This window comes from Mesoplodon densirostris, chromosome 2 (assembly GCF_025265405.1).
Source record: "Mesoplodon densirostris isolate mMesDen1 chromosome 2, mMesDen1 primary haplotype, whole genome shotgun sequence".
Taxonomy (NCBI): domain Eukaryota; kingdom Metazoa; phylum Chordata; class Mammalia; order Artiodactyla; family Ziphiidae; genus Mesoplodon; species Mesoplodon densirostris.
In genome coordinates this window covers 143,380,621-143,407,397 of record NC_082662.1, presented here as the reverse complement: position 1 = coordinate 143,407,397, position 26,777 = coordinate 143,380,621, and the positions used below count along the sequence as shown (strand labels likewise).

The window sequence follows — 26,777 nt, the reverse complement described above, 5'->3', positions numbered from 1 at the left end:
AAGCGGTTCTTCGAGGAAGCCGACCCCATGCTTCACTCAGGGCTTAGTTTCTGTCATTTGGAAGGCAGCTTCTTTCAGCTAGTTACCATTAAGAATGATCGAGGGGCTTCCCTGGTGGCGCAGTGGTTGAGAGTCCGCCTGCCGATGCAGGGGACACGGGTTCATGCCCCGGTCCGGGAAGATCCCACATGCCGCGGAGCGGCTGGGCCCGTGAGCCATGGCTGCTGAGCCTGTGCGTCCAGAGCCTGTACTCCGCAACGGGAGAGGCCACAACAGTGAGAGGCCCGCGTACCGCAAAAAAAAAAAAAAAAGAATGATCCAATGGTGGGAATGTGTTAAAAAGACACAGGAACCACCTCAAAGGGGTCTTACTCACCGGACTGGGGACAATTTAAGCATAAAATTTTTTTTAAATGATAATAAGAAATTATAATCCATTGAAAAATTCAGAAGTCCCACACTGATATAAATAAATAATAAACAAACAATGGAAAAGGAATGCTCTAACTCTGCAAATACCAACTAAGAAATATAGAAGAAATAATGGATAGAAAAACCACTACCTGAGGCAGGTGGGCGTTGTCAATGGACGCTAGGTCTAGTGGAGGGAGGCATTTTCAGGAACAAGGTCATCAGTGAAATCTTAGAACTCCTTCCCACAAAAGACAAATCAATTGCAAAAGGAAAAGCTGTGACTTTAAGGTGGAGAAATCTAAAGGACACCAACATGACCAGAGATCAAGCTTAACATCTCCAAGGGTGGGTGGGCCGACAACATGTACCCCTGATGTGACTGCATATCACGTCATTTCTGTGCCTAGTCCTGCTGAGAGCTCATGACCTGAGTCTAGTCATGAGGAAGCAGCTAGATCCAGGCTGAGGGTCATCCCATAGAATGTAAAGCCTGCTCTTTAAACCTGCCAAAGATGTAAATGCCAGGGAAAGGCCGAGAGACTGTCCACATTCAGGGAGTCTGAAGACACATAACTAAATGCAACATGTGCTCCTGGACAGGATCCTGGATCAAAAGAAAATGACACTACTGGGACAGTTGGCAAAACTTAAATGGGGTCCGTAGACTGGATGGTAATACTGACTCAATGTTGATTTCCTGATTTGGGAAGTTGCATGCTGATAGCATGTCCTTGTTTGGGAGAAATGCACACTGGAAGTGTTTAGAAGAGATAAGACAACCTATCTAGAGCTCACTTTCACAAGGTTCAGAAAAATATATACATATATTATAATAGAAAGAGAGAGATTAGGTGATGGGGCAAATGCAATAAAATCTTAACAACTGGAGAACCTGCGTGGAGTGGGTATGAGAACTCTTTGTACTGTTCTGGTGACATTTACATAAATTTGAAATTATTTCAAAATAATTTTTAAAATATTGGCCAAAAAGATAACCAGCAAAATGTATCCAGGTCTGGATCTCAGAGAAAAGAGATTAAGAGATAGAATTTTATTCATCAAAAAAACCCAGCAGGTAAAAAATACATCATATACAGTAATAATACAATTTAAACAATAAGTTTCTTCACTGTCCCCACTTCTGCCCTGCACATTACCTTCTTTCTCCTCAATCTTCCTGTGATCATTTTCTGATGCCAGTTCTGAGTCTGGGGAGTCCAAGGCACTCATCTAAACAAGTAGTTCAGGATCAGATTTAGAACCCAAGTCCTCAAGGCTAAGCAGTATAGACAAACACCCACTCCAGGACAGGACACTTTGATGAAAGTTACCTATAACCATCCAGTTCATTGAACAAGAAGCCACCAGAAGAAGCTTGACCTTGCACTGCCTGCAACGGCCTCCTGATGACTCAGCAATAGGGAACACACCTCCACCTCTTCTGCAGCTCAGGCCTCTTTATCACATGCCAACTAACTACTTTTATCCTCGACTAAGCAACCACGTTTCCAAGTTGCAAAAGCAGAACTTCTCCACTTCTCTCCATGGAATATGAGCCTGCAGAGCAGGCCAATTGTTCAATCAGGAGAAACTGAGATAGGTTTCCCCAGGGGGCTTCTTATATGCCAAAAGAATAAGAATGACTTTTCTCCTACTAGCTGTTTTCCCCCAAGTTCTTCATTCCTTCTTGCCCCTACATATCTCCATAATATTAAAAGTTAAGGCTACAGTATATTGCACAGAATATTCCTAAAAAGTAAGCTCCATATTGGTTCAGTCACTGTCCCTCTAATTTGAATAAAAACAGAGCTTTTATTCAAATTAGTCTTGTTATCCAGTTGCTTTTATGATACGGCCTTACTTAGTCTTTAGTCTGGAAAGTTTGGCTTAACCAAGAAAATCCTGGGAAATGTAATTCTCTCCCATTATATAAACTAGAAAGGGTAAAATCTGTCTGGCATAAATAACACACTGAAGTCTTAATCTGATGAAGCTAAAATTAGACCTTTTTTAATATCTGAGTAAAATAAAAGTGATAAAAGCATTTTTTTAAAAGAAGTATGAGGGTTTTTTTTTTAATAGTCAAGGACTTTTATGAATACATAAGCTATTACTATTCTTTGGGATAGTTTTGATGTCTTATTAAACAAGTGAAAAGCAAAAAAATCCTCAAGTTCTACTTCCCGTCTTCCTGCCCAGAGAACACCACCCCAGGGAACGGAAGCACATTATAAAGCCCAACTCCAAAGACTTGCGGTCAAAAGGTTCCCGCAGCCACATGGCACCCCACAGGCTGGGGACATGTCCAAACCACTCACACTGCACACTGCCTACTAAATGCGACAGAAGAAGGCACCGCATGTGATGGGCAATTCAACCAGGGTCCCACAGGGGATTCTGATGAGTCCCCATGCTCTGACCAACTTTCCTTCAGAGAGTTTTGGTTTGGACTTTGGAGGAATACTATCTATAAGGAGACTTTCTCAGAGAGGCTGATTTATAGCTTTAAGCAAGGGGGCACATAACTACTGCTACATCTGTTCCCCTCTGTTAAAGTGTCAAGTTCCAGGATCCCCAAGATTACCAGACTCCCCATTTGGCAAAGAATGGAATCAATTTTCAAGCATGGGGTGGCCTATATTTAGACTGAAAATCCTACAGGGGACTCCAGTCAGACCTCTGAGAGTCATGAAAGAAAAGCTACATCTTTCACAGGGACTCTACACTCTTGTTATGAATGACACCATTCAGATTCCCTGGACCACGTAGGAAGCAAAACCCACTATCCCTAGAGGTGAATTATTTTCCTACAAAAAGGAAAGAGCAAATTCACCTTAGGTCCTTTTTTTTTTTTCTTTTTTTTTGCGGTACGCAGGCCTCTCACTGCTGTGGCCTCTCCCGTTGCGGAGCACAGGCTCCGGACGCGCAGGCTCAGTGGCCACGGCTCACGGGCCCAGCCGCTCCGCGGCATGTGGGATCTTCCCGGACCGGGGCACGAACCGTGTCCCCTGCATCGGCAGGCGAACTCTCAACCACTGCGCCACCAGGGAAGCCCTTACCTTAGGTCTTAAAACTGTTAGGGAAAAAACCGCATCTACCCACATTCCTCACACGCTTCATATTGGCATCCCTGTGAGTAACCTCTGATGAAGATAAAAGATACTCTAACAACAATCTTCATGAATGCATTATGATTTTGAACCATGCAAACAAGACAATTATAGTTATTCCATCCCAGAGACGGACTGGGGCTAGTTTTCCTGTACTGTCAGAAAGTTAGTAAAGCATCTCAACACCTGTTTTTATCAATGCCATTTAATCTTAGAATTTCTCATATGCCTTATCCTCCTGTCCTCAAAGACCAGTGGTTAAGCAGGAAACCAATGTGTAGGAAATCCTCTAGAGGGAACATGATGAAACACAAATCCTCTTTCTTTCATAACATCAGCTTAGAATTAAAAATATCAATTAGTTGGACAATGTTTCACCATTGTGTGTCCTGTACCCCGTACAAAGTTAGGCATTAATAAAGATTTGTTGAGTGAATGAATATTTACTTCCCATATCATGGTGAAGCTCCGGTATTGCATGCACACATTCTTTGGGACATGAAAATCATTCTTTGGGATACTGGCAGCTCCAGCCTAATTAGTCATCTATCAAATGCTTATCATTGTTCTGTTTTAGGGGCCCAGACAGGAAAATGTGGGCAAAGATACAAAATCCCATATCTTTCATGGGGGAAAAATTGCCCTTCTGGAGTGCAAAAAAACATCATTCCAATATCTACCAGATATGTAAACGATCTAACAGATACTTGCCTGTTATGTACAAAGCACTATGGTAGGCATTGCAGGGGATACAAAGATGACTACAACAGTCTTTACCCTTAGGAGTTCATGATCTAGTAAGCAAGATAAGACAAATCTATCCATAGCTATCAGATGAATAAGTAAATAAAAACATGATCTGTATGTCCTGAGCCTATAGGAATTGAGCAATAGGTTTAAGGTGAAATTCATATTTCCCTTTACTTTAGTAACATATTTTCAAAAGATTGCTTTTGAGAAGTGCATTTATTGCAGGAAGATTCTTTGTTGACAACATAGTGAGACGGAGAAGCATGGAGAAATAAATGCTGATGCTTGGAAAGCGGGCAGAGCATAACAAAATCTAAAGACCAGGTGGATTTTTATTTAAATACTTGCTTTCTTTAAATGCTACTTGCAAGGCTGAAGAACTAACCATATTGAAATCAGTAATGCCTTTTAGGACTAAACTAAACATATTGCAAATGATAATAATCTTAAAGGTAATAATGTCTTTTCTTTCAAGAGCAGGCAGAATTATCCAAGCCTTTTTAGTAGTGCGCTGCCCCATACCATGGGAAACAGATTATCCTAGCCAAGGAAGATTAAGAAGGGGAAAGGAAAGGGACTGGAAATTGGAATAAAAGGCTCGAGTAGGTAGTGTCACATTATACTCACTCAATCAGATAAAATCTCCCACTGAAGTAGATTATGGTTCCATGTCAAGCTATGGAGCCTGGGTTATGACTCACTTGTAACGTAATCTCTCCATTGCCAGGGTGCATTTTCTACTCCATGGCCAGATCAGGAAAGAACAAGGGAGGAGTCACAGAAGCAGAACGGGAATTGGGAGCTTAGAGACCTGGGCCTAAATCTGGCTTCAGCTCAAAACTGTTCTGTCCCTCATTCCATTCGTCACTCCTCTTATTCTTCCCCCGACCCCCCTGTTCCAGCCTCCTAATCTAATGTTCACCAAGTACATACACACATACACACACACACTCAAATGTCACATATGTTTAGTACTATATGCCTGTGCTAAGTGCTTTAATGTATATTATCTCTAAATATCACAACAACTTTGTGAGGTAGACATTATCACTCCCACTCTATTTATTTATTTAGATATAATTCACATATCATAAAACTCACACTTTTAAACCACACAATGTAGTGGTTGCTAGCATATTCACAAAGTTGTACAACCATGACCACTACCTAATTCTAGAACATTTTTATTCCCCAGGAAGAAATCCCATACCCATTAGCAGTTATTCCTCATTCTCCTCTCCTCCCATCCCCTGGCAATCACTAATCTACTTTCTGTCTTTATGAATTTGCCTGTTCTGGACATTTCAAATAGATGGACTCATACAATATGTGGCATTCTGTATCACTCCCATTTTACATATGAAGAAACCAAGACTCCAATAGGTTAAGTAACTTGCCCCAAGTCCCACGGTTAATAAAAGGCTGAACTAGAAGAGGAACTCAGGTCTGATTCAAGTGCTTGTGCTTGCTTTTGACTACTTTTTTTTTTCCACTTGTTACACCAGAAAACAATGGTGGTTAAACCTTTTGACTACTATATGCTTCTTTCATACAGGAAGAAAATTGAGAGAAAGTGAAAGTTTTAGATATAATTGGGGAAATGGGGTTTTGTTCATCTAAGGTAATAAAAGTAACAAATAAGAATCACAGTTACAGCACCATCTCGGCTAAGCTTCTGTTGAAATGCTGAGGCAGCTCTTCTAAACAGATCATGGCAAGTTACTAGAAAGCACACCCATCCCAGTCTCTGGCTGTTTTACCCCAGAACCAACTTCCCTCCACCCCCTCAGCCCCATGAAGATGGCAACTATAAGAAACCAGGCTGTAAAGAATGTCCTCTTTCCCAACTTTCCATCCCTTGCCCAGATGTCACTCTGCCACTTAAACTGTATTATCCATACAAATTTCTGTCTAACAAGTCCAAGAAAAATGTGCACTAGGGCTTTTCTTAAATAAATAAGTACACTAGTGCTTTTCTTCTCCCTTTTAATTCTGGCAACCAAAAGAGGGTGAAGGATGTTGGAGAAACAAAGTTGTTAGCAAACCAACGGCAAAGAGCCAAAAAAACCTAAGAACTGTAACTCACATAAAATGCCTATAATCTACCTTTAGCTTTTTCCAGTTTTTCTACTTTATATGTTGCATATGCATATGGCTGAGATTAGATTATCCCTTTCTAGAGGGCCAGGTTCAGGTCTTCCTAGTCCTTTTCCTCCCTCATCCAACGTAAACAAACAGGTGCACTGTAATGATAATTATAATTTTTTTTCTTTCTTAGCAGAAAACTGTAGAAGGGGAAGACTGATCTCCACTAACCCAAGGCCAAGACCAATGTTTGTATTTACTCTTTAACCCCATTACCAGGTGCTCAAATGTTTATTGACTAGTAATAGCTAATACTTGCACAGCACCTTACCAGGCACTGTTCTAAACACATATATTAACTCCCAACAACCCTAGAGGCAACTACTATTATTATAATCCTCATTTCCAGATGAGGAAACTGTGGCACAGAGCCGTTGTGATCTGCCCAAGGTCACTCCGTTAGGAAGGAGCGGAACCAGGAAGAAAGGAATGTAGCACAGAGTAAAGCATTCCAACTAAGTACATTTGAGTCATTCCAATTTCTTAAAATTGAGTGGTTTATGATACACTGCAACAGCTTGGAACTCTACTAGATCATAAAACAAGAAAAAGACTTCTCCCTCTGCTACTTTGTAGTACTCCACTCTGCCTGTCTTCAGAAGTGCTCAAAGCCTTTATCTCATGACTTCTGAACCCTCTGACAGAGGAAAATCAACAGATAGAGGGGCTCTCATTCCCTATGGTTAAGTGAAAAGAAGGCCAATGCTTTGGGAAGAAAAGGAGGAACTGAATCAAGGCAGTTTCACTTATAATTCAGTTTTCCCTGTACAGGCCGAGCTACTCTCATTTTAGATTCCACCTACTTTTTTTTTTTTTTTTTCTTTTTGCGGTATGCGGGCCTCTCACTGTTGTGGCCTCTCCCGTTGCGGAGCACAGGCTCCGGATGCGCAGGCCCAGCGGCCATGGCTCACGGGCCCAGCCGCTCCGCGGCATATGGGATCCTCCCAGACCGGGGCACGAACCCGTATCCCCTGCATCGGCAGGCGGACTCTCAACCACTGCGCCACCAGGGAGGCCCCCACCTACTTTTTAACTTCTAAAACATCATGTACATTATATACTCACTACACTGCCCTCAGTGGATTCAAAACTGTGAAAATTAAGAAGGAAGCATTAGGGCTTCCCTGGTGGCGCAGGGGTTGAGAATCTGCCTGCCAATGCAGGGGACACGGGTTCAAGCCCTGGTCTGGGAAGATCCCACATGCCGCGGAGCAACTAGGCCCATGAGCCACAATTGCTGAGCCTGCGCGTCTGGAGCCTGTGCTCCGCAACAAGAGGGGCCGCGATGGTGAGAGGCCCGCGCACAGCGATGAAGAGTGGCCCCCGCTTGCCACAACTAGAGAAAGCCCTCGCACAGAAACGAAGACCCAACACAGCCATAAATAAATAAATAAATAAATAAAAATAAAAAAAAATAAAAAAAAAAAAAGAAGGAAGCATTATTTGGGGGTCCTTCCCATCTCTTTTGTGGTTAAAAGTGAAATAATAAAAATTTACAGTTAATCCATGATCTTCAATTGCTCAAATACCATACTACATCCAACCTAGAAGACACTTCCTTTCTGAAACGATGATAAAAACCTTCAAAAGAGGTTTTAAGAATTGAGGTTAAGAATTGAGTGTTCCTTCGCTTAACATTTCAAGTTCCTATTAATCAGAAACCAACATTCACAGAAGAAAGTTGAGACAGTCTCTGAATGAACTTGACCTTGTAAAGATAGTCTGTAAAGGGAGAGAACAAGAGCTGGTTGTCTTTTAAGGAATGGTTTCTACTTTCTAACACAATCACCTAAACAGCTGGGAAAATGGCATCCCCAAAATATACATAGTAAGTGCCACTTCACTAATTTCTCCTGATGTTCCTTTTCACCTCCAAAAATAAAACTCCCCACACTAAAGGAATGGAAGCATTTCATGGAACAAAATCAAATGGCTCCCAGTCCTGTCATCTGTACCCTCCCCTGGTTTTTATTTCAGATGGACAGACTCCAGAGGGAGAAGAGAGTTAAATACGAAAAGATTAGTTCATGATGCAGTCAACTAGAAAAGCCAATGAGGCAAAATACAAAGGTGCATTTGTATTTCTTAAGTTGGCTTTTAAAGAATAAAAACAAGAGCCAGCCAAGGTGCCTTGAAAACCTCCATCTCTCTGAGGTGAATCTACTCTCTGATTTTTTATCAGTAGTAATTCTAAAATAGTTGTTATAAAATTACAGCAACAGAGGGCTTTTTAAGATAAGCTGTAAGAAAAACTTGTGAGCAGGGAAAGCCGCTGGAAAGCATTGCTGAGGGAGAGGGTGAAAGTACACGTTCTGGGGCTCATCCCTGAAAACATCTGCCCTTCTCACCAATTGTTTTTGATAGCCTCACAGAAATTAGTCCCCTCTATGGGTCCATTTTAAGAATAACAAATCTCTGGGCAGACGATGGCAAAACCACAACTTCAGAAAAGCTAGTCATCCCCCCTCGTCCCACTTATCCCATGAGGTAAAATAAAAGCTTTTTTATTTACATCCAGGCCAAATAAGTGGAATATCATCAATCAGAATCTTATTTTTATCACCATTTCTGGAGTCTCAGACAAATTTAGGATATTAAACATGCAACTTTGGAAATATAGGGCCCAACACACAAACTCTGAAGAGTTTAAGAATTCACTGCATTCTACGCCTCATGTTCAAATTTGCTGTCAGCATCTAAATTAGTGTTTCTGAACATGTGCTTGCTGGCCCACTTGCGTCAGAATCCCTACCCATGGCTTGCGTTTAGATTCTTAGGACCCACCCACTAGACATAATCAATCTGTGGGATAGAGCCTGAGATATTTTCAACATTAATCTTAATACACACTTTAGTTAGAGAATCACTCAGTGAAACCCACTGACTGCTATACTGTCCCAAGGTGTCTGTCTGCATGGGATGCCAGTCCCTTCTTCCAACCAACCTGTTATTTCCTAATTAGACCAAGTAGTTATCAAACCCTCCAGTTCCCCACCAACAGCAGTTTAAGAGGAAGCAAGAAATTAGGAAAGATCAAAGACGCACGATTTTAAATGCTTTAGGGCCTCTAACACTTCCCAGAGAGAATCAAGTCAAGTTTCAGGACCAAAAAACGATCCTTTCCCTATCTAACTTCTTCACTCTAAACACAATCCGCATCTCTGGCAATTCCCTGGCACCCATCAGACATCCTTTCCTTTAGCGACCCCAGCCCCATTCCCCAGTACATTCGTTTCACAGAGTTGCCACAGGATCTATGTAAGCGTATTTCACATACATAATCAAACACACAGACGCGCGGGCACACACACACACCGGACACACAAAATCCACTACAGTTCCCTGGCCTCCTAGGGCTCCCTGCCTACCGCCCGTCCTCCCTCCTTCCATTCCACCATCCCTAACTGGGACTCTGACCACAACTGCTCATCCCCGAACTCAGAGCAACTTTCCTCACTCCGAGGCTTAACCTCCGCCCTCTCAAACTGGGGCCCTCCGCGCTCCCGCCCGTGCACAGCCCGGTCCCCTGGATCCTGCTCCTGGCACTCCTGCCTTCGGGCGCCCCTTGCCCCCTGGTCCCCGCGGCCGAGTCCCTGGAGCCCCTCCCCTCCCCCACCCCGAGAGATGCCCTCCCACGGCATCTCGGATCCGGCCCGCTCAGGCCCGGGGGCCCCGCCACGCGTCCCTTCTTCCACTTTCCGCCTCTTCCCGGGGTTGTTTTGCAGGGGCAGGGGTGCGGCCCACCCTCAGTTTGCCTCTCCAGCCCTGTCTTCCTCACGGCTACCCTCCTTACCCGCCTGCAGCCCGATCTCGGCGACATCGCCGGCAGGGCCGCGCTCAGCCCCGCCGCCTTCCGTGGGGGAGGAGGGACAGCTGTGGTTGTGGGAGCCCTTGATGTCGCGGAAGAACTTCTGCGTTTCGCGCAGGTTCTGCCTCAGCCGTCCCAGGTAGCGGCGGTAGCGGCCAAAGCCCCGGCACAGCTCGCGGATCATTCCGCCGCCTCCCGGGCCAGGACCCGAGACTGGCTCGCTCCCCCACGGCACCCCGTCGCCCTCCATCGCCTCAGCCTGCTCTGCCTTCGCGGCTTGGTGCCCGGCCCTCTGGTCCGGCTCCCCTCCTCCCGCCCCCCAGTGCTTAGGGCAGGAGGAATCCGCCTCCTGACGCCCCCGCCTGCAGTCGGCCGTGTTCCCAAGCTCCGTCACCGCCGTTGAAAACAAACCAAACCGCAGTGCGCCGCGAACGGAACCTTTATCTCCACTATCCAGAGGAGTGAGGGAACGATCACCGGAGCACCCCGTCACTGCGGGGTCTCCTGGGACTTGTAGTCTGAGCCGGGGCCGAGCTCCAAAACCTGGAGACTGTGGATGCGACCGACCGCCCTTTGGTATACATCTCCCCCGTTCTCATACAGAGCTCACACGCTCTTCCCGATTTAAAAACATGTTCCTACTCCCTACAGAAGTGTCCCTGAGGAGAGAGAGCACCTGCAGAGCCCGGACTCCTGCAGAAGTAGGGGTGCCTTACTGAAATCAGAGCGAAAGATTTTAATAGCAAAGAAAAGTAAGGAAACAAGACTGAGGCTAGTACTGTCTCCATGGCTACCCTAAATGGCTCTCACTTTCCAATACAGTAGATAATGGGGAAGCGGTTGAAAATACCACGGAAATAGGGAAACCCCTCATGTTTGCATTGCATTCTCCTTTTCAGACTTTCCTTCTCCAGGTGTGGAAGGGGGGTTGTAGAAGGGTCATTAAAGAGCTGTAAGCTGAAGTTTAGTTGGTTTCTTGAAGTAGAGAGACCGAGCTGGGTAAGGGGAAGTTGAGGTTAGTAGCCTTCCAAACCAGTTCTGATGATCTTAATTTGGCTTCTGCTAATATGGAAGACTCCTAGTGACATGTACTGTGACGGAGCCTGGGACACAATTAGGAAGAAAACAAAACTTGACAACCACTTCTTTTTAACTTCCTGCTTTCTTTCTCCTCTTCTCCAGGCACAGAGCCCTCCTGTCTTTCTTGCTGTGGAAAGACCCCATCTTCTACCCAGGCCAGATGTCTTTTCCCACAGGCTGGATAGTGTAGTTCCCCAACAGAATTTAAGAGGAAACTTGAGTTTGAGTCTGAACTTCCCCAATGCCTTGCGTTGAGACCTGTGAAGTAAGGGTTTGGGCTAGTTGATCTTTATGCCCTCTAAAATTTTGTGAGTTTTGCTTCAAAATGTTTGCTTTAGTCTTCCAACCTCTCATTCCTTGAGTGCAAGTGCTCTTAGCTAATTGATGTTCTAATAATTGGGTTAATTCCATGTAAAATGGGAAGGTTTTACCTATCCAGGGGCTTTTAGTATTGTATAAAAAGGGGTCACTGGCTCACATGAATATCTACTTGGTAAATGCGTGTGAAGTCTGCCCCTAAGGAGGAACTTCAAATTCCTTCTCATGTTCTCCTTCCCTTTTACTTGCTCACGTATTCTCCATTTGTCATTCTTTATCTTTGAAGACCCCTTCAAAGACCATTGCAACCCCTAAAAGGCTCAGTGAAACAAATGAAAATACAAAATGAAAAGTTTAATGCAAGATGGTTTATACTACTTTTTAGAAGAAGTGGTGTCACAAAGCAATGTGTGATGATTTGCCACACACAGTAATTTTTAGCAAAGGAGATCAGATGAGAGAGTAGTTGAGCTGGAGTTGTCCAAAAAAGGAATTGGGAATTAACATCTTGAAGAAGGGGTGAAACATGGCTAGGTGGAAGTAATCAGGGAGAGCATTCTGTAAGGTAAAGTTCATGGAGCTCATCCTTTTAAAAACTATTCATTAGTTCTTTATTTCTAAAGTAAGTACAGTAAGTCCCCTACATACCAATGAGTTCTGTTCTGAGAGCACGTTCGTAAGTCCAATTTGTTTGCAAGTCCAACAAAGTTAGCCTAGGTACCCAACTAACACAATCAGCTATATAGTACTGTACTGTAATAGGTTTATAGTACTTTTCACACAAATAATATATAAAAAACAAACAAACAAAAAATAAAACATTTTTAATCTTACAGTACAGTACCTTGAAAAGTACACTAGTATAGTTCAACAGCTGGCATACAGGGGCTGGCATTGAGTGAACAGACAATAAGAATTACTGACTGGAGGAGGGAGAGGAGGTGGGAGATGGGAGATGGTAGAGCTGAAAGATCATCAGCAATAGGAGACGGAGGGCAAGCTGCAATTTCACTCACGCCTGACATTGATGGAATGTCACATTCGCATCTTTGAAAGTTCGCAACTTGAAGGTTCGTATGTAGGGAACTTACTGTAATATAGGACTATGGTATAAAATTCAAATGATGGGAAAGGTATGCAGGGGAAAACTAAGTCGTCCTATTACTCCCTGTCTCCCAGTCACTTAGTTCCCCTCCCAGGAGGTAACTACTGTTGCAGATGTAGATACTATATAAATATATTTTTTAAAACACAAATACAGCATACTATACTTACTCTATTCTGCCCTTACAGACTCTTCCACAGCAGAACATAAAGATCTGCCTCATCCTTTTTGACTGTATATTATACTACCATATGGATTGGGATGTTTTAATTAACAGGTCCTCTGTTGATGGACCGTTAGGTTTTGTGCAGTCTTCTGGTATTATGAACAATGCTGCAGTAACTAACCTTTTACATACATAATTTTTAATATGTGTATGTCTCATCTCCATTTTTGATCTGCTGGGGAAAGTGATCCATTTTTTCCTGCTATTTAAAACTTTAAAGGGTGTGAATGACAGTGAACTCTTCCTAAATTACAATCACCTACAAGTAAAAATACATATTTTATTCCAATATCTAATTCTAAGGACAAATGTGGGAGAATAAGGGTTTGAATGATAATGAGAGAGGATTTAAGTTAGTATAGGAAAGTGTTTCCTGCAAGTGATGAGTGTTAAACACTTAAACACACAGAACTACTTTTGTTCCCTCCTAGGACACCACTAAAATGACAATAATGGAATATTTTTAAAAGCATAAGCACCCAATAATGAGAGGAGCCAGTAGCAAAAACAAAGAACAAAGAAGCTGGAAAGCAAATGGACAAGTGTTAACTAAGTTACTACCCTGGAAAAACCTGAATCCGAAACCCAAAGTGGGAAAAGCTGAGACCCAACCTGATGTAAACTGCAGAATCCCTCAAGTCTCAGGAATTGGTAACAGTAGTTCCCCTCCTAGCTACTGTGTATAGGACAACAGGGCTGCCATGTACATCTTGTACCATGGGCAGGGATTAAAACAAGGATTTTGAAAGCTGTTTAAGAGCAGTTAGATCTCCAAGTCACCTTCCCCTTCTTCAACTGTCCCCCTGACCCCACTCCTCCAAAAGAAGACTGAAGTATTTATTCTCCAGAGAGGGCTGAATCAGAGGGCTCTGTATAAAATGGGAGATTGAATGAACTAATGGATACTGGATGTGAAGATTCCCAACCCTCCTCCTCCATTCAATTCCTAGATCTCTAGCTATAAGATGTTTACTCTCCAGAGAGGAAACTTGCAGTGTCTTCTTTAAGGAATCTGACCAGCCCAAGAGGAAAGGCCCAAAGATACTGACATCAGAACCAAGATTTTGGGTTTTATTAAGGTATAATTAACATACATTACATTAGTTTCAGGTATATAGCATAATGATTTGATATTTGTACATATTGCAAAATGATCATGACAGTGAGCCTAGTTAACATATGTCACCATCCATAGTTAAAAATTTTTTTTTCTTGTGATGAGAACTTTTAAGATTTACTCTCTTGGAAACTTTCAAATGTGCAGTACAGTATTATTAACTCTAGTAGCCATGCTGTACGTTACATCCCAGGACTTATTTATTTTATAACTGGAAGTTGGTACATTTTGACTCCCTTCATCCGTTTTGCCCCCGACCCTCATCCTCACCCTCACCCCAGCCTCTGGCAACCACCAATCCAGAAGAGAAATTTTTGTCTGGCTTGTTCATCGCTGTGTCTCCAGCACCTAAAAGAGTGCCTGTCATTTAGTAAGTGTTCATCAGGTATTTGTTGGATGTTCACTCTAGATATTTTTGAATATTTAAAAAAACACAAAGGAGAACATGGCTTAAAAACCACTCATATTTCTATTCGGAAAGAACCAGTAGGTTATATTTGTATCTATTAATGTTGATCCTCTTTGAAGGAAGAGGACTAGGTGAGACATACGTTACTCTTTCTAACTTTACTTTCCTATGGCAAGTCCCTCTAGGTTAGATGATTTCTAGAGAGATTCTGAAGACTTGATCCTCATGTTCATATAGGTGGGAATCAGGTGCTTTTTGTGGAACACCAAAAGACATTAACATTGAATTCTGTAATGTGAGTTAGGAACAAGTTTATTATGAGAAAATATGACTATTCTCTGTTATGCACCATAAAATCACAATCACAAGTCCAAGAATTAAAAAACCCACAAATTAAAGAAAAAAATACAACAAACAATTAAACAACATTTCTGAGCTTTCCATAGGTATTTCTTTACTACTGTTCAATTGTCATCATCTAAACTTACTAACAGGCAAGTGATATTCAACTACAAAGAAGAGAGGAAAAATTATGGAAGATGAGAAAACATAATTCATTAACTTAATTTTATTTGTGAATTGGAAAAGATCACCATTATCGAGTTGAGCAGCAGAACATACCTCTTTCCAGCTCAAAACTGATTTCCAAGGGAACTTGTTTGAGAAGCCCTATTCTAGACAATCTTCCTCCCTTCTCTGCTTATTCTGTATGTTGCTGGTGTGTTGCAGGGCAGTGCCTCTCAAACTTTAATGTGCACAAAACTCATGTGGGCATCTTGTTAAAATACACATCTGATTCAGTAGGTCTGGGGTAGGGCTTGGGATTCCACATTTATGACAAGCTCTCATGTGATGCCAATGCTGCTGGTCTGTGGACCACACTTTGGGTAGAAAAAGTGTACAGAGACAGAACAGGAATCAGCAAAGCCTGAGGATTAAGGAAACAGAATTGGAGTCAAAGAGACCTGTGTTCAAATCCTAGTTCTACCCCTTCCCTTTTGTATGCCCTTGGAGACATTACTTATTATCTATAAGTCTTAGTTCCTCATCTGTAAGATGGGAATAATAGTACCTTCTTCATAGGGTTATTGTGAGCATTTAAAACAACAATGCCGGGACTTCCCTGGTGGGCCAGTGGGTAAGACTCCACGCTCCCAATGCAGGGGGCCTGGGTTCGACCCCTGGTCAGGGAACTAGATCCTGCATGCATGCCGCAACTAAGAATCCAGACCTGGCGCAGCCTAAATAAATAAATAAATAAATATTTTAATAAATCAATGCCAATTATAAATCTCAAAGTACTTAGAAATAAAAAGTCTTTTTAAGAAACAGTATCTGACACATGATGTGTTTAATAGATGACAACTGCTTTTATCAATTGTGGTATCATTTTTACAAACCCGATTTCTAGTCCTGACTTGCTACTGTATAATCTTGGGCAAGTCATTGGCCCCTCGGAGTCTTGGTCTTCTCATCCATCAAATGCGATAATAATTATGACCACCTCATAAGGTTATTATGAGAATTGAAACGGGGGAAAAAGTATTAAAAATGCTTAGTACAGAGGCTTGCACATAGAAAGCATTCAATAAAAGATAACTGAGATGCTGATGATTGCTACAAGCTTAGGTTCTTATCCTGGCTCTGTGACTTGCTACAAGGGAGAATTCTATGATTGTGTTTAAGCTCACTGTGTTTTGGGGAGGATGGAATGAGCCATAGGAAGAGAAAGTGCTTTGGAAATGAAATCCTGTAAAAATATAGGAAAAAGCACGGGAGTCAGAATCTGACCTGAGTTCTGGTCTGAGCTGTCATGCTACTTACTTTGTGATCCTGGGCAAATCACTTAACTTTTTGGAGCCTCAGTTACTTCATCTGTATAGTGAAGCTAATGCCTACCTCACAGGGTTGGGAAGACTAAATGACATAATGTGTAAAGCAGTTAGTAACTTTTCTGGCACATAAGAGTGCTTAATAAATGTTTTCTTTCCTCCCTGTAGTAAATACATTCAGGATTATGTATTTTTCCAAGGAAATTATGTATTTCCAAGAATGTTTTGGTTTTGTTTATGAGATTCTCTACATGCAGGTTCATTAACTTGAAGATTAAAGGTCTATAAAACAGAATTGCTAAATGTATTCTATTTAATTATACATCAAGTATCATTCCAATGTTGAATATTTCATCAGTGGCATCCCTGGCTGTTAGGATGAAGAGTATGGGAAGGAAAAACAATCAAAAGAAATTTAGTATAACCCCAAACAGAGGTAATCTTTGTTTTACTGCCAAGAAAAAGAACAAGTAGAAGAACAAAGTAGAACAAAGTTTCCAGAAATTTTTTAGAGTAACTGACCCAAAGCTTTCCAGAAGAAGCGCTGAACATTGCTTTGCCACAATTCATTTCTCATCAGTAAGATTGGAAGACTGGTAATGCTTTTCCAAGTCTAAATGTTTTTGATCCTTTTTCCACTATGTTGCCTGGCATTTTGGTGGAACTCGTTTTTGGTTAATTTCTTTACCTGCCCAGAATAAGACCTTGTAACACATGTTTTTATCCTTCTGGGCTGATCCTGGAAGGAGAAAGATGGATAGCTGAAAACCTATCAACACCCTTTTCTTTGTCTATATTATCTTTTTATTTTTATTTTTTAAATTTATTTTTTAAAGCATTTAAAAAATTATTTATTTATTCTTGGCTGCATTGGGTCTTTGTTGCTGCACGCGGGCTTTCTCTAGTTGCAGCGAGCGGGGCTACTCTTCGCTGTGGTGCACGGACTTCTCAATGCAGTGGCTTCTCTTGTTGCAGAGCACAGGCTCTAAGTGCGTGACCTTCAGTAGTTGTGGCACACGGGCTCAGTAGTTGTGGCTTGCAGGCTCTAGAGTGCAGGCTCAGTGGTGGCGCACAGGCTTAGTTGCTCCGCTGCATGTGGGATCTTCCCGGACCAGGGATGGAACCCATGGCCCCTGAATTGGCAGGCCGATTCTTAAACCACTGTGCCACCAAGAAAGTCCCTGTCTGTATTATTTTGGTAGACATTTTGTGGAAAATTCTGAAACCTGAGTTCCAAAACATTTTTCCAACTGGCTTAGTATGTATCTATCCACATGTGCAAAACACAATGCCTGACACAAAGAGTATGCTCAATATATTTTAGCCAAAAGAAAATATTTCATATCATCCTCCAGCCTATCCCCTTTCTCAGGAATCAAGCTCTGCAAGGTGGAGGTTTAATGCAGGTGAGGGTTAGGATTCTGAAGCAAAGGTGGATGGAAGGCATTCTGGTCATGAGAACATTCCTCATCCCCAAACTGTAGAGGAGAGAGGGAACACTACCCAACAAGCTTCACATATATCTCTACATGTGAAAAGGGAACCCTCTTGCACTGTTGGTGGGAATGTAAATTGATACAGCCACTATGGAGAACAGTATGGAGGTTCCTTAAAAAACTAAAAATAGGGCTTCCCTGGTGGCGCAGTGGTTGAGTCTGCCTGCCGATGCAGGGGACACGAGTTCATGCCCCGGTCCGGGAAGATCCCACATGCCGCGGAGCGGCTGGGCCCATGAGCCATGGCCGCTGAGCGTCCGGAGCCTGTTCTCTGCAACGGGAGAGGCCACGGCAGTGAGAGGCCCGCGTACCACACACACACACACACACACACACACAAAAACAACTAAAAATAGAACTACCGGGCTTCCCTGGTGGCGCAGTGGTTGAGAGTCCGCCTGCAGATGCAGGGGACACGGGTTCGTGCCCCGGTCTGGGAGGATCCCACATGCCACGGAGTGGCTGGGCCCGTGAGCCATGGCCGCTGAGCCTGCGCATCCGGAGCCTGTGGTTCGCAATGAGGGGGGCCACAACAGTGAGAGGCCCGAGTACCGCAAAAAAAAAAAAAAAAAAAAAAAAAAAATAGAACTACCATACGAGCCAGCGATCCCACTACTGGGCATATACCCTGAGAAAACCATAATTCAAAAAGAGTCATGTACCACAATGTTCATCACAGCTCTATTTACAGTAGCCAGGACATGGAAGCAACCTAAGTGTCCATCAACAGATGAATGGATAAAGAAGATGTGGCACATATATACAATGAAATATTACTCAGCCATAAAAAGGAACGAAACTGAGTTATTTGTAGTGAGGTGGATGGACCTAGAGACTGTCATTCAGAGTGAAGTAAGTCAGAAAAAGAAAAACAAATACCGTATGCTAAAACATATATATGGAATCTAAAAAAAAAAAAAGGTTCTGAAGAACCTAGGGGCAAGACGGGAATAAAGATGCAGACCTACTAGAGAATGGACACTTCAGGGTACGGGGAGGGGGAAGGGTAAGCTGGGACAAAGTGGCATGGACATATATATACTACCAAACGTAAAATAGATAGCTAGTGGGAAGCAGCCACATAGCACAGGGAGATCAGCTCAGTGCTTTGTGACCACCTAGAGGGGTGGGATAGTGAGGGTGGGAGGGAGGGAGATGCAAGAGGGAAGAGATATGAGGATATATGTATATGTATAACTGATTCACTTTGTTATATAGCAGAAACTAACACACCATTGTAAAGCAATTATACTCCAAGAAAGATGTTAAAAAAAAAACAAAACTCTAAGTGCCTGGAAAGCAGGCCTTGAACCTAGCTGAGTGACTTCCTGTGTGTCAGTGTTTAGGGTTCCTGTCATCTTCCTGGAGCTGATTTCAGAAACACTGATCTAGAACTTTCTCAAAATAGGGCTTAGTGATCCATTAGCAGGTTCCCAGATGACATGGACACACATATCCTGTCTAGGGAGTATGACTTTTTTTTAAGGGTGAGGAGGAATAAAGGGAAAAAAATAGTATTAAATTTAAAATATCATAAAAAATAATTCATTTCAAATAGAATTTTCAATAGTCCCATACCTTGGCTTAAAATTTATGATTATTTCTTACCACTCCTCTCCCATCTTTATCCAGGCTTTATCCAAAATTTTATCATTTCGTTTATATCATCTTTAATTTCTACAACAACACTGGAAAGATATATATTTCTATCCCTATTTTATAGATGAGGAAATTGAGACTCAGGTTAAGTGACTTGTCTAAGTTTATCCAGCTAGTAACACAGGTTCATCCAACCACAAAGCCCTTATTCTAGCTCAACACAATTTTGCCTTCTAATGTTTTCCTTTTATATTATTTAAAGAAGGCTTTTCGTGTCTCTAAATACTCTCCATATTTCTCTCTTTTAACAGCAGCTTGATATTCCATTACACTGCTATGCCACTATTAGTCATTCACTCCCTATTTTTGGGCATTTAGTTTGCTTCAGGTTTTTCACTGTTATAAACATTTTTTGGTGTGTTGTTGCCTGTTTTCTTCTTTTGAATTATTTCCCAGGATAATTCCCAGGAGGGTTTTACTGGGTGAAAGGGTACAGACATTTATATGGCTCTAGCTATATATTACTGAATTGTGCTATGTCATTGTATCTTGAAAGAGAATACTGTCTTCTTTCACCAGCACCCTGTGAGAGGTTTAAGGCATGCCTGGAAGATTCACCAATGAAAACAGCCCTTTGTCCCTCTATCTGCTTGGATATGCCCCAAGGCCATATGAGACTCCCTGAAAATGATTTATAACACAAGCATGCATGCTCCAGAATAAGATCTCACATGGGATAGTGTGATTCCCCCTTCCCAGGAAAGGTTTCCTTGATTAAGTTGTCTTTTTCTCTTTGCAGTCACAAGATCAGCAGAAGGTTTTTCAGGCAACTGACATTTCCCTCTTGATTCAGACAGACTGGAGCTCTCCATTCCTGTGTCGGGAAGAGGTGTGGTAGCTATTAAAAACGAAGCATAGACTTCAATTTATGGTTTGCTATTCCGAACTAGGTGCAAAGGGTCAGGATAAATAACAACAAGGAAAGGAAGCCCCAATAGTCAGAGCTGAAAAAGGTTTTAGGAACTGTCAGGAGGAAGTAAAATTGAGGAAAAGTCATACTAGAATAAGAAGCTCTGTTCCAACTGGTGGAATGTAATTTTGAGATATATATTAATATCTCTGAATCTTAGTTATCTTACATGGCAAGAGTATCATTGGAGGGTATTGAAAGGTTTAGACTGAAATTATATGACATATAATAGGCACTCAATCCCGAAGTAACAGTGCAGTAGGCACTGTGGGAAAAGTATAGACATTGAAGTCAAACAAAACTGGTTTGGCTAGCTCTTTCTAGCCAGGTGACATGGGGCAAATTTTTTAATCCTCTTGGAGCCTCAGTTTCCTTTACTGTAAAATGGAGATTATGATACTTATCTACAAAGTTTGTTTTACAGTCTAAGAAGGAGTGTGTTCCAAACATATAGTAAGTGCTTGATAAAAAAGGAGCTATTACTAGTTCACAAATCTATCAATAAATGGGATCAACCAAGTCTTCACCTACATCTGTGGTTCTCAAGCTTAGTGAGCATAATAACCACCTAGGTGGGCTTCCCTGGTGGCGCAGTGGTTGAGAGTCCGCCTGCAGATGCAGGGGACACGGGTTCGTGCCCAGGTCCGGGAAGATCCCACATGCCACGGAGCGGCTAGGCCCGTGAGCCATGGCCGCTGAGCCTGCGCGTTCGGAGCCTGTGCTCCGCAACGGGAGAGGCCACAACAGTGAGAGGCCCGCGTGCCGCAAAAAAAAAAGGACCACCTAGGATACTTGTTTCAAGTGCAGATTTTCAAGCTCCACCCCTGGAAATTCTGTTTCCATTAGTTTGGGGTGGGGCCCAGGAATCGGCATGTGTAACTAAATTCCAAGGTGATTTATGTTGCTGATAGTCCATGAACCATACTTTGAGAAACACTGCTCTATGGTCTCAGGGAATAAAAAGAAAAAAGAAGTTTTTCCCATCACTAATGTGCCACAAAAATTCTATAACATGCAGATGTCAAATTAAAAAGATTCAAATATTGAGTGATTCTATATTCAAGATGATTTATATAGTTCTTACCTACTTAAAGGCTTCAGAATCATTCTAAAGTGACACTTTATCCTTTTAATGCTTGTGATATGGATGCATGTGCATAAAACTCTTCCTTGGAGTCATCTTAATCCCTCACAGAGATCTCTCTCACCCTGGACTGTGGTACTTATCTCCCCCTTGGAGTACTGACAGACATTACCACTTCAATCTTATGTTGCTGTTTTACATTTCATTTGTGTCTCATTTCCCCAACTGGACTTTGAGTCCAAAGGCAGGGACCAATGTCTTTTTTTGTTCTCTATCTTCCACAAGCATCTTGTAAAGCCTTTGTAAATGATATTTATTTCCTAAATATATTTGAATGAATGGAGATGCATTTAATTGTAGTCTAATACTCATTGATAAATTCTTTACCACAAGAGTGGCTCAAAATTACAGTTGTGAAAGGACTATTAGGCTATTAGGCTTTTAGCTTTAGAGTCAGACAGAGCAGTGTGTAGCTCTCAGGCCTATGAAAGTGCTATAATCTCTCTGAGCCTGTTTTCTCATTTGTAGAGTGAATAACCCTTACCTTGCAGATTTGACATGGGGATTAAGAGAGAGTTCACAAGGTTCCTAGCAAAATGGCTAACACCTATGGTTCTCTTTAAACACCTATAGTGCTCTGTGCTTGCTCTTATTATTATATTTAAAAGTACCACATAGAATAATAGATGGAACTGCCATAGATATTTATCTTCAGATGTAAAATAATAAACAACTGATTCTCTCTGAGCAAAGCTGATATTTTCTCTTCTTTTTTCTGATTTTTTAAGGTCTAGCATTTTCAGCTTTAAGTAACAGACTGTCCAGAGGTTTGTATGGATTCCCTATGGAGATGGGAAAGGACACAAAGCAGCCATTTTACCAGTCCCAGGCTCTCACAGAGAGCAGTACAATCAGGGTTTAAGTTTACGCTTCACAAACCTCCTCTGTTCATGGCCATGATGCTTGTGACTTTTCTCCCGTTACTAAGAAGCAACAAGCACCCAGAATGAAGAATATGCATCCTACCTGAAATGAGAAGCAGGAACTTCCCCTTTTTTTGTATTACAGATAGGAGATTCACCGCTCCAAGGAAAGAGTCAAACTTTGGATCTCCCATGCCAAGTCTTAGGAAAGCTGCTAGAAAAATGTTTACAAAAGTGGCAATCTGGGTTTGTTTACTCCTTTGTAGCATTGCTAGTTAGGTATCAGAGAGTCTACGCTATGGAGGAAATAATATATATTATTTCTCAATAAAAATAGTAATTACAGTTTTATACCTGAAGGCAAAAAATTGAAACAAATAGCTAAGAATAAAGTGGATAGTGGTTAAATAAACCATGATGCACTCACTTGACAGGATGGTAAACAATCATTTACAATGTTTACCAAGACATGGAAATATGTCTAAGTAACAGCATATGGAATAACATGGAAAAATATAATAACATATTGGAAAATGCTTCTGAATACATTTTTAGTAAAAAACAGGGTAAAATTTAGTTTAGACTCAAGAGATTTCTCCAACTCACGAGTGATGCACAGCCTTCCCAGTCCTGCCTGCCTCTTACAATAGCCAATAAAAAGCCTGTACTTAGGTGGTGGGACTGTGACATCAGCAACAATCCAGCCAATCTCCCTGACGATTATTTGCGTAGTTTACACCTCCTAATCCAACGGAACCCAGTTTCTTTTAGGGAGAGCATTGAGTGGAAGTGGAAATCTCTAAAAGAAAGGGAAGAAAATTACATTAACAAAGGAATACTTGTAATGATGTTGGTATCAAAATACAGTGATCAAAATTATGATATCTGGTTTCTCAAGAGAGTACTTTTACCTTCTAAGCAAAGCACTCTAGTTAGTATGTTAAATCTTAAAATAGCTCCCTGACAACCCATTTGATGTTTAAATTTTTTTAAAGAATTTTTGCAGAATAGGATAATTAATTATCCTTGGATAATCTACAAGACTCTTGCTATTGGAAAAAGAGAAGACTTTTATTTCTTAGAGTTAATTGCTCTTACAAAAAGAAAAAAAAATCTACTTTATGCTTACCTGTTGATCTTGGCACCTTATCCTCTACAATTAAAGCTGCATCAGTTTTTCAAGGTAAATGAAGTGGCTGTCAACAAGGATAACAGGATTCCATAACCCTAATCTTTATCCTCCTTGTTTATACACTTACTGGTTTAGCAAATTTGATATTAGCAAGATTGCCCCCTTCCATTAGCCTAACTGGGATTTCCTTTCACAAAAAGCACTAAATTTAGTGGGATAATCCCGCCTTTCTCATTTGGCAGGCAGTGGGCTTGGACAAGTTTGTTAATTATTTTTGTTTCATTCAGGTTTACTGAGCACATACCATGTGTCAAGTGTTTTCACATGCATTGTCTAATTTAATCCTTAAAATAACCATATGAGGATAGATATTATTAGCCCCTGTTTACAGATGAGAAACCCAAGGATGAGAGAGGTTAAGTGATTTGGTTGCCCAAGAACACACAGGGAGTAACAGAACCAGAATTCTTACATGTATTTTCTAACACCAAGACCAGTGTCCTTCCCACTACACCATGTTATTTATTTATAATTAACCAGTGGTGCCAAAGCAAAATGGAAAATGCTACTCCTACATACTGAATATAATCTCTTGTATTGTAAACCTGTAAATTTTTGTTTTATCTTGAACGTCAAAATATAGTATGTTCCTAAAACAACAACAACAAAAATATAGTATGTGCCTATATTTTCCCAAGAAACCTAGAATGATAGAATGATTTAATCCTTTAAACAAAATTTCAGTCAAAGTATTTTCAAGTTCTCTTTGTTTTAGGTACTCAAGAATCAACTACGACTGATGAAAATTTGTCATCAGCTTCAAACTGGTGATGGCAGGTCACACAGCTCTCTACACAACTTCTCACCCAAACTTCTTTGGCAGTAGCATATTTGTTCTATAATATGACACTCAGTGAAAGTCAGAAATGGGTGAGACACATTTGAACTCCCAAGGATAGAACCACTGGAGTGGAATGTTCAACTTTTTGAAGCTGGATGACATCTCTGTTTAAAGCCATGGCCCTCACTCTGTGCCAGGCAATGTCTAAGTGCTTTACATACATTACCCAACACCCTATAAGGTTGGTATCCCCACTTCTGAAAGAAGAAACTGGGGCTTAAAGAGGTTAGACAACTTGCCTCCAATCACATGGTCAGTGGAGAGCAGAGCCAGGATTTGTCCCCAAGCAGTCTGGCCACAGAGTCTGAGCTCTTAATCTCTGCACAACGCTGCCTCTCCAAAATGGAATGTAAAGTATTGGCTGATTCATGAAACCCACCACTTTTTTGTTGACCTGCTAACTATGGCCACAAACAGGAAATCTGTCCATCATGCTATGGGTACATGAAAATACTATAAACATCAAACTCAAGGTCAACTTCAACCTAGTATGGAAATGAGACATAATTCAAAATGATTATGGCCTCTGCTCCCTTAAAGCTTCACACCGACTGCCTCCACTTTTCTTCAGCCTAGAGTCAGGTCATGAACATGTGTCCACATGTGCTCACCATTTGCCACCCAGGGTCTGTAGGAACCCTGCACTTCACTGGGGCGAGTCAGGCAGGGGACAGTAGACTCTGACATCTTGCACTGAGGTCATCTGCCCCCACTGGTTCTGTCTACTCCTGCCACCGACTTCAAAGGCACATTCTGCCTTTCCCTCACCATTGAAAATGCTCAAGGCTTGTGGCCTTGTGTTTCCACATTGTGCCTGATACTGTGTAGCGGAGGTGGGGGTGGTTCTACATTTCCAGCCCATCCTAAATTCCTGTTTTCTAGAAATGGAGCTGCCTTGTTTAGAAAGTAGCTGCTAGACTGAAGTAAATTCTTAACAACTTAGGCTCTTCTAGGACACACATTAAAATGAGTGGGAAAAAGACAGAACAGAGTCAGGAGACTTGCAGACTAGTAGGACTGAAGTGAGGCCAGAATGGTATGATGGGTGTGAAAGAGACTGGGAAACTGTGAAACACTTTAGAGATCACTGTGACTCACTGACTGAGTGGCCCCTTCACTACAGTCTAGGCCAGTGCTTTTCAAATGTTAGCCTGCATCAGAATTACCTGGAGGACTTGTTAAAACAGATTTTGGGGCCCACTATTTTTGATTCAGTAGGTCTGGATGGTGTCCAATAATTTGCATTTCCATCAAGTTTCCAGGTGATGCTGATGCTGCTGGTCCCAGGACCCTACTTTTAGAACTGTTCGTCTAGGCTGCTGGGTGGACAAAAACCATGGTATCCACAGTAAGCACAGGGTAGGCACTCATATGGGGTTGTTATTATTACTAGGCTGAATATCTTGGTAACCCCAGTATTTGCTCTCTTGTGCCTCCAGATTAGTCAGTGCAGTTTGGCTGAGATTTATGGGAAAAAGAGATTGCATTCCTTTCCTCTCTTCCATGTCTCAACCTCCTGCCATAAATACCCCTTCTTATTTAAAAGCTGCTTCACAGTTTGCAAAAAACTCTCACATACATTATTGTGTTCAAAAATGAAATACTTTCTCATTTCTGAGCATAAAGCTGAGACTCATGAGATAGTTTACTTAAAGTGGGGGGAAGGGAAGGGGCGATCGGGCAGAACACCCGCTTTCTTCTTGCATTCGCAGCTCTGAATGTAGGCATTGGTAGGTGTTTCAGGTCAAGTGTCAGAGGGGATCCGCGTCTTCCTCATTGAAGAGATGTTATAATGTGCAAAGTTAGAGCAAAAAAGCAACGATGATAAGCATCCCTATTCGTCTCCTCCCCGCCAAATAAAATGAGTGGGTGGGGGGAGCCCCGACAGCGTCTTTCCTGGAAGACTCACGCATCTGAGTGAGTTTTAGCAGATCCTCACGCATCTGCTAAAACCGCGTTCCATTGGCCAGCCGCCCCTAGTATCTACTTCGCAGCCCGCTCTCCGCAATGCTAAAACACAGCAGCCTTGCCCTCCAGACCTCTCCTGGGGGATCGCACGATGCAACCAACCCTAAAAACGTGGCCGCGCGACACCCCCTCAGCCCTCCGGGCTTCCCATTGGCCCGTTGCCGTTGTCACTCCCTCCTTGCCTCGCCTTCCCCCTCCCGGGCCGAGGCACTGGGCGGGGTAGGTTGCGCGCTCGCCGTTGGCTCTGGCGGCGGTTGAGGCTTTGCAGCAGGCGGCGCGGAGGGCGGGGAGTGGGTCTAGCGCGCGCGGGGGGGGGAGGGGCGGGGCGCGGCGAGCTGCGGGCTGCGCTGCCGGCCAGTGTGGGGCGGGGGCCCGCGGCAGGGCTGGGGG

At 42.3% G+C, this 26,777-nt stretch overlaps 1 protein-coding gene across 3 annotated transcripts in view; it reads right to left on the bottom strand.

The window, feature by feature from the left end:
- DSTYK (dual serine/threonine and tyrosine protein kinase) overlaps positions 1 to 10,610 on the bottom strand; it is a 56,737-nt gene extending 46,127 nt beyond the window's left edge. For all 3 annotated transcript variants that reach the window (XM_060091053.1, XM_060091054.1, XM_060091055.1), the window contains exon 1: positions 10,213 to 10,610. In XM_060091053.1, the coding sequence (XP_059947036.1) occupies positions 10,213 to 10,477 (265 nt within the window). In that variant the 5' untranslated portion in view covers positions 10,478 to 10,610. The remainder of the gene's footprint in view (positions 1 to 10,212) is intronic.
- Between the last annotated feature and the right edge of the window lie 16,167 nt (positions 10,611 to 26,777).